We start from the raw sequence: 13,437 nt of genomic DNA on the forward strand, positions 1-13,437 counted from the left end.
ACGGTCAAAATCCAGATGGTACTGCAGAGCTCAGTGTAGTTTTTGAGAATTTTTTTCTGTTTGTGCTGATTATAAATCTCCCCAGATAAAAGTGTAAAATTGTTTGAATTTTTGGCCTTTGGCTGTTTGGAAAGCTGCTGTCAGCTTCCAGCATAAGCAAATTCATATTCAGTGCACGTCCACAGCTTGATGGTAGGGGGAAGTGCAACAGTGAGCAGACCAGTTTGCCATTGCCCAAAAATTTAAAAACCAATGGACCCTGCTCTATCTGGTGAGATTGTTTCCTTTTTTTTAATAGGCAGTTCACCTTCTGGTTTTTTGTTTTGGTTTTGTTTTGGTTTTTGTGTTTTTTTTGTTTTTTTTTTTTTTTGTTTTTTGTTTTTTTTTTTTAATTTGTGTTGCTCTCCTATTCCAAAGAGTCATTGATTTACAAACTCTGAGGAACATTGTCCTGTGGAGATGGAGAATACAGAGGGAAGATTTTTTAATCCCTTAGATAATTAAGCTCTAAAACAAACGATTAAAAAATTATGAGGTGAAACACCCTGTTAGTTTTAATATAAAAATAATGTACTTCTCCCTGTGGAATGCAAGGGAAGGGAGCTGCAATCAAAGTAAGGGAAATAAAAAATTGAATACCCTGAGCTTATTTCCTCTCTCTAAGTTGCCTCCTTTATGCCTCACTGTGTTTAATGGTGCTTTGCCAAGCTGTTGGGAGGAGTACAAAATGAGTGTGGAATTTATAAATGGGACATTAGATGGAGGAACGATGTTATGGGCTGGGTGATCTGAGGAGTACAAGAGCAGAACAAGTTTTGCCTTAGGGCTGGATAGGAGAGATGCATCCCTGCAACTCTAAGTACTAGCAAAGCCATTCAGAGTTGTTAGAAATCTTTGTTGGGGGTTTATCTAGAAAAAGGTCTTTAAAAACTTCATCAGCTCTCAATGAATATCTGGAGAGAGAATGGGAGCTGAATGCTGAAAAGACCAAGGCTAAAATAAAGGGTGTTTTTGCATGCAAAGAATCTCTGCAGTTTACTCTTGATTAAAAACAAGCACAAAAGCCTTGGGTGTGACTTCCTCTAAATTCAAACAAGATCTAAGCTGAATTTTCCACCTCTAGGGATCACGGGACTTCAGCCTTTTATTGCTGTTGCAATTTACAGTCTCATATGATGATGAGGCCATTTTCCCGATTCTTCAGATGGAATTTATTTCTAATTCCAGGTGGGGTTTAAGAATTGACATTAATTAAACTTTTAAAAGTAAGGTTTTATTTTAATTGTTTATTGGGAGAGGAATTTCAGTTTTTCAAGATGGAGAGAAAGATTTCCAAAACTGTGAAACTCTTCTCTGCAATCCTTTCTTCCTGGCCTCTTTCATTCTGAGATTTGGTCCTTCTGTCTTACAGCTGAATGATGCCCACCCTCATCTAGGGTTTGTTTGTGTTTTGGTTTGGCTTTGTTTTGTTTTGTTTTTTAATAGCCAGCTGGTTTTGCTTTTCCATATAGAAAGTTCTTTGCTCCAGTTTTTCCAGTTTATTGTTTTGCATTATGTTAGCGCCTGGAGACCTTAACTGAGATCACAGCCTTGTTATTGTAGGTGATGCTTTTATATAAATAGTAAGATAAGTCTGTTGCATTTGCAGTCTACACAGACAAAGGGTGAGGGGAAATAAATAGTAATACCCTTATTTGTTGGACATAGAACAGCAGCACAGGAAAAGCAACTTGTCTGAGATTGGACAAAATTTATGGCAGAGTGAGATCTCCTGCATTAACTGCTTTGTTGTGAAGGTGCCTTGATTGACATGCTGGTTATGGGTAGCATCAGTGTGGCTTCCTCTCCTGCAAAGGCGAATTCCTCTTTCAGGTTATACAGCCCATAGGTAGATAAGATGATTGTTGCTGTGAGAGGCATTTTCCAGATCAATTTTGGTGAATGCTTGCAGTCTGAAATCAGAGGAATCGGAGGTTTTTAGGAACTAATGATACCTTCCCATAAGATTTGAAGATAACAAGCTCCTTCTATCCTGTTCTAGGATTTGCAGTGAATTGCAGTACATAAATGGTAGGTTGGTGGTTAGGAGTATCTGACATCAGTTTAGGCCACTGCAGTACTTGATGAGCAAAGAAACATTTAGGTCAGATGCCAAACGAAAAATAAGGACTAATAAAACATTTATGGACTAGAGCTTGGGAAACTGGGTTGCCTTTGAATGCCATCTGTGGTAACCCTTTGTCACTTTTCTGAATAAGGGTAAGGATTTGAATTTGCTATGAAAAAAAATGCAATTTATTTCACAATTAGGGTGTGAAGACATAAGCGCGGAGGACAGATGTTGAAACAGGAAAGGTCGTATTGTATTTGCATCTGTATTTTTTATCAGTGTATGTCTTTGCTCTTTGGGACTGACAGTTCTTAGAAAGGATGGAGAGCTTATTCTTTAATGTGATAGCCTGCCTCAGGTAATTGCTCGATGGCACAGTTAAAATAGATATCTAGCAGTAAGAGAGGCTCAGTGTCATTGAAAATCTTCTTTCAATGTGCAGTGATGTACAGCCTACAGATAATGCAGTTGTATTAAGGAACAATGTAGGGTTAGGCAACAACAGGGGCGTGAATCCTGATAGTTATTTACAGAAAAAACACCTCTTTCCATAGATGAAGTGAAATAGAAGGGACTATAAATTGGATGCAAATAGAGCTCCTTTTGAAATCCTCTAGTACCAGAGTGTTTAAAGGAGCTTTTGTGTAAATGGTTACTGTGCTAGCTATTCTTAAAGTGATATTCAGCCTTGTGCAGGAAACCACTTAAAATCCATGTATTGCTTGAGTGCTGAAAAGAAGGTTGAAGTGAACTCTAAGTGATCCATGTGCAGCATTTGATGTAAAATCATTGCATTGGTTTCCTGTACAGGTGCAGCTTGCTTTAGTGATCAAATTCCTGTTTAAATGTGCCTGTGCAATGATCTTATGTTGCAGATGCAGATAGGTAATTTTGCTCTCCAATAATAAATGTACATTGCAAGTATATATATTTGTGATATATATATTATATATATGTGACCTTTGGCATGAGTAAACCTACACAAGCTGCTGCTTTTAATCTAGCTGCCATGTAGAACATATCATAACTTACTGTTTTCCAAGCTAACTAGATAAATTATCATCTACCGAGGCTACCTCTGCATGCATTGATGATGCTTGCTATTGCCACTAATATCAGCTACAGCAGTCGATCCCCTCAATACAGTCAGCGAGGTTATATTACAGTATGACTTGAAGATCTGATCTTTTAAACTCTCTTTTCCTTTCAACAGTGACTGAGAGTCGAGGGATCCTGGAGAGTATACAGAGATTTTCTTTACTGCCAACTTACTTGCCTGTGACCTATCGTATCCACAATGCGGATGTTTCCTTCTTTCTTAAGGAAGCCAACCAGGATATTATGAGGAATTCTAGTTTGCAGTCCCGAGTGGAATCCTTTCTGATCTACAAATCCAAGAGGCCACCTGTGTTAAATGCCAGCTATGGACCTTTTTCCATTGAACAAGCAGTGCCCCAGGACTTAATGTGGTCTTCAAATCCATTTGGGTCTACTAACAAGTTCTCCTTTAATTGGAAGCTTAAGGCCTTCATAATGAGTGACAAAATTTACCCAAGCAAGCCCAAAGTCCAGGTCCTGTTCTACATCGTGGGCAGGGACTGGGATGACTATAGCACCATGGAAAGGCTGCCCTGTCTGCGGGTGTTTGCCTTTCGAGAGACGCGAGAAGTCAGAGGCAGCTGCAGATTGCAAGGAGATCTGGGGTTGTGTGTGGCAGAGCTGGAGCTCCTGCCAAGCTGGTTTAACCCCCCCACAGTTGTTGCTGGCCGTAAGAAACCAATGGATCAGTCTGAGGGGAGCCCTGTGGAGCTTTACTATGCCATACAACCAGGAGATGAGAAAGGGGAATGCACCAAGGAGGATGTAAGGAAAAGTAATGGGATCCGACCAGGGCGCAATGACATTGATGAGTCGGGACCTCCCTTGCAGAGGATTGGAAGTGTTTTCCTTTACCAGACACGTGCTGGCCCTTCTTTAAATGAAATGAGATTGGATAATAATATTGCCATCCAGTATGCACCAAAGACTGTCAAGCAAGGTGACATTTTGACTTTCCTTGTATCTGTTGCTAAAAATTCAACAGAAGATCAGTTCACACTGAGGTAAGACTGTGTGTGTTTCTTTTGTACCTTATTTTTTGTTTCTCTTGGTATGGGAAGTCATTTTCTCATGTATAAATTGCCTAACAATCCTTCAGTTGCTGCTTTACAGAAGTTGTATCGCAGTTGGTTGACTCAACGTTTCTCCTATTGTTCAGTCTAATATTGTATGAATTGCCTGAGATGTGATCTCTTTGAGTGAGAAAGACCTTTTCTTGAAGTTGTCCTTTGAGTACTTCTTATAAAAATTGAAATAGTGGAGCTGGGACTTATCTACGTGCTAATAGGAGATAACATTTAAAGTCTCCTGAGCTGGAGTTTGCAGTGCTCCTAATCTCTCATTGAACTCATGTTAAGATTAGTAAAGCTCAACCCCGCAAAGGTATTTATAGGAAGTGAGCAAGAATTAGGCATCTAAGTAGGATTTATATGCTTAAACCCCAACTTGTTGTAAGCCTGGTTCTGTTTTATAGGATGTTTGAGGTTCCTAAGTATTACTGATATACCAAAACCATTTCTGAAAATGAAAAATACCTGAGCGTGATGGTGGTGGTTTTTTGAATGTAACATCAAGTGCCGCATTGATTTATTTCGTTGCTTTCCAAGCATCGGGGTGTTTACAGTGGGAAGCTCACTATAACCACCAACATAATACAAGAAAGAACAGCACAGACTATCAGGCTGTACTGTGGCAAACTGAGAGCAGATGTGCATTGCATGCAGTGAGGCTGTCCAGTTGTCTTTTCTTTTCAAGTTTGCCACTCTGTGGTCCAGCACTATAAACTAGGGTTGTGCGGCTGACGCATGGAAGATTGGTGTATGTAGAGCTGATTTCATTCTTTTATCCCTTAACAATGACTCACGTCAGCTCTTTTAGAACTGGAGGTCAATGTTGTACTCTGGCTTCTGAGATTAAGACTAACTTGTCTTGGGTGTTTGTCCTAGAAATGACCATTGGTGCCAAAGCTCAGAAAGGCTCACAAAACATGCCTGCAAAAGAGGAGGTGCATCGTAAGAAGGAGCAGTGAACTCCTCACTCCTACAAATGTCACAGATGCACTATAGTAAACAGTGGTGCTGAGTACTAGAGATGCTTGGTGCTTTCACCTAAGAAATCATATCCTACTCTGACAAAATACACTGTCCTTTCTCTGGTGGTTATACATCTCAAACTCCAAAAATCTCTGGCTACAGTCACCTAGATATGTTTCAGGGCTCAATTATTAAAATGGCACAAAGCTGTAAATGCAACATTGTTGAACTTGGATGTATACCTTATACTAGACTAAGGACTAAGTCAGATTTGACTCCACTGACCTAAGTAGTAAGGGCTCAAGCTAGTGATTCTCATTATTCCCCCCACCCCGGGGGATTTCTGGGGGAAGTGGTTTGCCATAAAATCAGCTCATTTTTCCTTTGTGAGTGTGTGATATATAAACTGAATAACCACAGCACTTAGTTGCTGACTTGAGGACAGTTATTTCCTCTTCATCTGCTAGAGGACAGACACCAGTAGGATATCTACTCTCCTTACCATATCAGGTTTTCATTTTCTGAGTCAATCTGCCTAAGATTTAAGTTGTTTCCTGAGTGACTAATTTCATAGTAAATGTTAAGGATGTCTTTCTATCTTTCTCTATACTAATGACTTTAAAGGGATATTGCTTCAGACATGCATGGAAACTTCTACTACATATGAAAACTGGTTTAAATATAAACATTTTCTATCTAAGAGAGAATTAAGGTAAAAAAACTTTTCTTGTTTTTACTCTGTAAATGCAGGGTCTTAGAAATCTGACTTCAAAGCATCTATATTTTCATGAGCTGTGATCAGTTAAAAGTAGACATAGTTATAACCATGATAATTATATTATATGTAGGTTTATAAAATTTTCAAAAATCTTGCTTTGTTTAAATTAGGATGAAAACTGAACACCTGAACTTTTAAATGAAGTTCTGAAATTAATTTTCTGGAAAGAAACGATGTGTTTGAATTTTAGCTTTTTATTTTGAGATCTAAGGTATCGTAAAACAAAAAAAAAGCTAAAAATAGATGGCAAATATCGGTTCAAAATGAAAAATGTGGCATTTTCTTCTTCAAAAACATCAGTTTGCTGTTACCTTTTAAAAACAAACTTCTGTAACAGCTTGCTGTTACTCCTGTCACTTTCATGAGTTTTGATTTCTCTTGACCTGATTTTCTAACATAACTGGCTTTCAGACTATAATTTGCTGCAATATCAGAGTAGTTATAATATCTGTTCTACTGTGCTTCTAAAGCACCATTGCCTGTCTGTCTTTGATCTAGCTACAGTATGTCTCAGCTTTTGTTTGGTTGTGTTCTGGGTCAGAATTGTAGTATCTGTGTTCTGCATTCATCCCTCCATGACATGTACATAGCTAATTCAGTTTTTGGTGGTTGCTAATTTATATATATCTTCTGCTGTAAGGAAAGAAGCAACTACCAGGTAAGAGCAAAAATTGAGCTTGATTAAATGCTTTGGCTTAAATTCTTTTTACGTTGGGATCTCCTACAATCCCAGTGTCAGACAAGATGCTAACACCTCTTTCATGGCCCTCTCTTTAGGAGTAAATGTCACTCTAAGTGATTAGATATTGAAGTAGCCTTTGACTGAAATAAGACCCTATTTCAGGATTGGAAATCTTACATGTCAGTCTAGTATATCCATTATCCGTAACTAAATGATCTTTAAAGGTCCATTCCAACCCAAACCATTCTATGATTATACTATATAGGTTCTCTTTTGACAACTAAACAAAAGACTGCATTTGTGATATGCTGCCTGTTCTGATTTCAGAACGGACTCTCCAGCTGGCATTGTGTAAAAGCCATCAGAGACCTTGTCTGTGACCTGATCGAGTTTTAAGTATCTAAAACTTTAAATTCTCTTGGTTCGTAGAGGTACAGACATTGGGTCAGGGTAGATTGAAAGAAATTTCATCCTGTTAGAACATGTAAATATGAGGGCATGAACAGACATGTAAAAGGTCCTCTGTTCTGTCACTTGAGCAAAAAGGAGCAGAAATCAACCATTTGTGTAAATAATCAATAAAATGATTGATCATAATACATAGGCGAGGATAACAGACCTTGTCCATTCAGACAGAAATGGTGAGTCTAAGGAAAGAAACTGCAGTCTGGGGAGAGGAAGAGCAGTCTCTGGCCTCAGCTGTTACACAGAAGGTCCTTCTGTATTTTTCCAAATGATCCCTTTTTCCCATACAACGTGTGCATTTTCATCAACTGATGGCCAGTTTTTGTATTTCTAAATGAAAAAAACTATGCCTGTTATGCAATATAAACTAGATGGGGAAAACGCAGGATTGCCCATTAAAACCCACTATGTGGTCAGATTACTTCTAAGGGCTATAAAGAAAGTAATGTGTTTCAAGATGCCTTGTTTCACCAGACTGATTTTCAGCAGGCCGCTTTCAGAAGCTCTACCAAACTCCTGGCTGTTTCCAACTTTGGGGTTCCACGGTTTGGAAGGGAATCCCAAGGGTGTAGGGAAAACCTTGCTAGATCCTTAGTTTGTGAAGACCATAAATGAATTCTATGGGTATCTGTTGCATCTGGTTAATAAGAGCTAATATGGCTAGCACTGCCAACTGTTGTCATATAATGAAGATACCAGATTTCTTCTTGCTGACACGGATTCGGTATCTGATAATCCGTAAAATTCCAGAGTGACTTTAAACAAGTCAATTAATCTGCCTCCTTTTCCTTTCCCCTTTTCTAACCTGGCAGTGCTGGGAATAGTGACTACTTCCATGCTGTGTCCTCTGATTGCAATGGCAGTACCGCTCCTTGGGACAGAAAGTGATGTGCTGGTGGCTGTTGTGTACTGTAATGGATATTGGTCTTTATGGTTTCTGCTCCTATATTGTAAATATCAATAAAGCCAGCGTGTGCTGCAACTATCTTGTCTCTTCTCACTCTGATCTCCTTTCTGATAAAGGAAAGCTCCTCCCCCCCCCCCCCCCCCCCGCAATATAACTCTTTTATAAGAAAATTGTATTAATTTTTATTTTGAAACAGTCTTTTATTTTTAGAAGTTCTACCTTGAGTGGCAGCAAGACTTGGAACTGTATTCATAAAGTGAGGCCAAGGGCTGCTGGCAAAATGCTTTTACCATTGCTTTTGCTCCACTGGACTGGAAATCATGGCTTGAACAGATGGAAAATATAGGATATACAGGTCAAAAAAAGAAGAAACAGCCATGCAAAACAACCAAAAGTCAAAAATTGCTCATCACTACTGAATATTTTTTGTTTCAAAACAATTATGTTCAGAGTAAACTCAATCCCCTTTCTAATAGGAAAGTGTCTCCAAGGGGAACCTTCTAGAAACTGTTAAATACTTAAAATATATAGAGAAAAGTACGTTGGGGTTCTTTTCACATACTGCTGTTCTGCGCAGTGGAAGATTTAGGGTGGTGAACGTGAAACTGATGGACTGTTTTTAATTTTGTGAAAGAGTTGGCCCATAAGGGCCAAGGTCTCAGTTTTGTTTTTTAATGAACTAGAGAAATTAAAAATATTTGTCTTGACTCTGTATGGGTGTGAGAGTTAGAGGAAAGGAAGGAAGGAGATAAAATGTAAATGATGGATAAATATGGACTACTGCTGTAAGCATCAGGCTGTAAGCTTGGACTGGAGCACTGAGCCTTAAGACACTGACTGATTTCTCAGCTTAATGCACACACTTGCTTCCTCTTTGGTCTTGGCCAAATCACTTAACCTCTCTGAAGCCATTTTATCACGGCTAATATCAACAATTATTTGAAGATGACATGCTGTGTACAAGCAACGAGCAATTATATCTTCCCAGTGAAGCAGTATTAAATGTCTGTATAAGATAAGTGACTGAATGTCCTGCGCCTTTATCCTATTATCTTCTCTCCTTTTGAATGCAAATTAATTATTCATTGTATTCTTTGTAACTGGCCACATGGGAGGGTTGCGTGCAGAGGCACAAATATTGTCATACATCCTAGCCCCAAAAAAGCTGCTGGAGAGCCCACAGCCATGCCTCTGTGATCAAAGGCAAACCTCAAAGTCCCTTAACACTGACCAGCCCTGGCCATACAGCCTATGCAGTCCCAGGACTGTTTTGTCATCTTTTTGCATGCTGATGGCCAGAGAAGGCTGAAGACTTTCTATCCTTCCCATCAAAAAGCATTGAAAGATCCCTGAAGTTTGTGGAGAATATTCTACTCTATTTTGTTTTACTGTTTTTCTCCAAATTTCAAGATATGTATACTGGAAACTAAAATTGAAAGGAAATCTTTATCTGAAGTTTTTTGCCAAGAATGGAAAGCATATAAAGTATTATTTCATGTCAGTCCTTCAAAATGCTTTCGGTAATTAATGCTTCAAAGCTTCTAGTTTATACAATTACAATTCGTGTTTGCTGCAAGCCCAAATTACTGCTGGTTATTAATGCTGTGCTGTGTCACATATATGCAGGGATGCCATAGTTTTCCAAACTTAGGAACATGAGTTTTCTGAATCTACAGTGTAGATACAGTTCTTTTTTATTAGCATGTTTTTGCTGAGCCTGATAAATATAACCTTCCTTAAAGTCGACAGTATCGATACTTTCTGCTTGCAACCTTTTAAATTTGTTTTCCTGTTTCCGGAGATGAATCAGCAAAGAAATGATAGAGATGGAATTGCCTTAAGATACTTAATGTCAGGCGTAGATATATTGATGAGTGAAAAAAGTTGTAGGGGTTTTGGGGTTTTTTTTTTGTTTGGGTTGGGTTTTTGTGGTGTGTTGTTTTTTTTTTTTAAAGCTATTCAATTTATAATTATACTTAGTGAATCCTGTGTAGTAAATTATATACAGTTTTTTTTATATATATATATAAGGGCAACTTAAAGAAGTAAATGAAGTTCTGAGAGCAACTGATGATTATAGAGCCTTTAGTTTCCCAAATTTGATTTTTTTCCCTGAAAAATATAGAAGAACATTCTTTTCATTTCTTCATTCTGAAATGGAATTGGGGATACCAGAGTTTACCAGGATATTGGGAAATATGCCTTTTTGTTGCATCCATCTCTTTTCACATTTGGTGTGGACTTTGCCAGAAACTGCCAGTATGGCATAGTGTGCCAGTGTCAGATAGGGCAGCATGAAACATCCCAGTGCATGGGGAGGGATGCAGGATCTAATGCTGCTCCCATTTATGAGAAGTGCATTCTGTTTTTATTTTAAGCTGCAATGTAGTTTGTGTTGCTATTGTTGCATGTCCTTTTCTCTAATGCTTAGCCTATGAGGAGAGAGCTATATCCTTTGATTATCTGGTGGAGCCCAACTCCACTGTGGTTTGTGTTGGGTTTTTTGGTTGTTTTTTTTTTACCCCGTTCATCTGCTTTGCCAGAAGTATCTGCAGCAGAAGCATAGGAATAATTAGACTTTTCACTGAGCATCCAATAGCTTCACCTCTCCCTCCAGTACAGCCTACAGCATGCACTGCCTTATTGTAATTCCTACACTTGTGTCCTCTGGAAACAGAGTTTTATTGTGGAAACTTGCATTTAAGGCTGAGCTCTGCAGAAAGGGTCAGTAAGAACCGGTTGTTGGTAACAGGAGTTTGGATATGGCAAAGCTTTTTAGGCTTCATAAGCCCCGTACATTCATGGGATCTCTCCAGAGTTACTCACATAGTGGCTCAACACAGGGATGTGTCTTCCTGGCAATTGTGTGCTCTGTTGGGTGATCTGAGGGGAGGGAGCCCAACTGCAGCCCAAGTTGCTCCAGGATTAGGCTTGAAGTGAGCTTCCAGTGGGCTGATATAAGTGCCTGTAGAGTGAAAGCACTCTTACTGTTTTGCTCTGCTATGGTAAGTAGATGTATATGCAAAATATACACTTTGCAAACAGTTCTTTTTTGCTCTCCTACCTACCTGGAGCTTTCACTCTTTTCTCTTTCCTGGGAACATGCTTTCTTCCCTGCTGAGATCAGCTAAGTTCGTATTTTAGAGTATGATGACCTCACTGCAAGCATGGGAGATGATGGTAAGAAGTGAGAACATGTATTGTGCCGTAAAGGACGTGTAGGAGTGCAAAGGGGTATGGGAATTATGTTTTTTGAAGAGAGGACCTTTTCACCAGCATTTTATTGCCAGAAATTGGAATGGTTTTGTATGAAGATCTAAATAGAGAAAATTAGTTAATTGTGTTGTCTGCTTAGCTTTGCTTTTTCCTTTATATGTGTGACCTAAAGCATTCAAGAGATGCTGCTGAAGTGGAAAAATAAACTCCAAGAGAGGAAAGAAAACCTTGTGATTGGAAGCTGGGAGACTAGCTTTGCTATTTCTAGCCCTGTCATAGAATTTTCATTCTGACATGGAAGTCTAAGACCAATCTAAAAAAGAACTTGATGCTCCAAAATCCACTTAAATAGAATTTAGTTATCTGAATTCAAGTGAGCAGACCACCAGGACACTATCCATTTGCCCAGGCACACAGGATATAAAAGTGACCTAATAGCCTATAAGGCAGTGCATGCTCCTCGATGCTGTATGTACTGTCTTCCAAGTGGCATCTGCTAAAATGTGGGCCTTGAAGAATTAGACATCCTTCTCTAATATTTCCTACTGACTTTATCTGTATAGATCTTCAAATTTAAATCCTTTAAAGTTAGGCACTGGAATTCATCAAACCAAAATTCTGGTTTCCTTTGCATCCAGTGTGAAATCGCTGGGTGTTTTACGGGGATGCTGAGCTCTGAAACTAACTTTCAGAGGAGTTACAAACTCTGGTCTACAAGGTGATAGGGCCAGTGGTGAGCCTGCTGGTGCATGGTGGATTGAAAGAAAGCAGAAGCTTTGGACATCGCAGCTGCAGCCAAAGGAAATTTGGGATAAAAATACATGCAGCCACAAGTTTTGAAAAATGAAGTCCTAGTCTTTGTTTTCCTTATCTGCTAAGAGGTAAAATGCGCTACTTCTCTGAGATGAATGAACTAATCTGAGATATTTGGTTAGAAGATATTCAATAAATACAAAGACAGTTATAATCCACCAAACCCCACAGCTCACCCCACTGCTAGCTCACTTCTGCAATAATGATTGATTTGCTTATTGGTTTGAATTCTATTTGTATTTGAGAGAGAAATATATCCTATCAGCAATGAATTGGAACCGTCTTGAATTATTTAACGTTTTACAGGGTCTTCCTTTTGGTGTATATATTTTCTCAATTAACATTAAAAATTGTGAAGGAGAATAAACTCTTTAAGTGGAAGAGATTAGGGTTGATTTTCCAGTTAAAAAATCTTGCCTTTGTTTCTCATATTCTTTCATGTTCATAGCATTGTGGCCTTAAATGTTTTCTTTAGCTGTTGCTGCTGAGTGAGTAGCTATTGGAAAATCTTTTCGTTTGGAGGAAATCCAGTTTAGCTTCACTAGCAGCAAGAAGTGTCCTGATTTTATACTGTTAAGTTGGTCTACACTATCCTAATCTGTGTATAGTTTTGGGTTCCACTGTCTAACTCTATCACCAGATTTCTGGAGGAAAAAAGTAAAAAGTATAAAATACCATTATTCTTAGGAAATCAGTGAAGGTTGTACTTCAGTGGAAACTTGTAAAACTCTGATATTGTGAGAAAGGTGAGATTTTGCATAAACTGTATCTATGATATTTCTGCATTTGTAAACCAATCTTTGGGGGTCAGAGATACCATAGGTACCATTTTTATAAACTGCTAAGAGGGTTTGTGGCTGGTCTATGGTGTTTTTAATGTCTTCTTTCTGATGATAATTGTGGGAATACAGTGTGAAATTGTGGTAATGAATAAGCAATGCTCATGGATAATCAGGAAAATTTTTCCTAAAAGGCCCCTACAGTTTACATGAACTTCTCTTATTTGTCATTTTATCTAACAATCGATCAATAATAATCCAGCAAAACACATGAAAAAGGCTGCATAAATACATGAGGGTAGCAGAGTCAAGACCATTAGCACTCAATTTATACAGCAAGAAAATTTGAACAAGACTGACATTTTATCAAATTGCTTGTATGCTCTTCTAGTGCTGAACTAAATCATAATTTAGTAGTAGAAACAATCAGGCAATAAGTGGTGATCAGGAAGGTTACCAGCCACATAAAACTCTGTAATGAGATGGGCTTTTCTCTAGGCCTTAGATTATGTGGCTATTTCATGGTATTTCAACCCTGAATTTGTCCCTCTTCTGC

The 13,437-nt window shown here is 38.5% G+C and overlaps 1 protein-coding gene across 1 annotated transcript in view; it reads left to right on the plus strand.

Annotated features, from left to right (window-relative positions):
• Nucleotides 1-13,437, plus strand: part of TMEM132D (transmembrane protein 132D) — a 263,094-nt gene that overhangs the window by 58,165 nt on the left and 191,492 nt on the right. The window contains exon 2 of the mRNA XM_075168136.1: nt 3,324-4,212. Coding sequence (XP_075024237.1) covers nt 3,324-4,212 — 889 coding nt within the window. The remainder of the gene's footprint in view (nt 1-3,323; nt 4,213-13,437) is intronic.

This window comes from Calonectris borealis, chromosome 18 (genome assembly GCF_964195595.1).
Source record: "Calonectris borealis chromosome 18, bCalBor7.hap1.2, whole genome shotgun sequence".
Taxonomy (NCBI): Eukaryota; Metazoa; Chordata; class Aves; order Procellariiformes; family Procellariidae; genus Calonectris; species Calonectris borealis.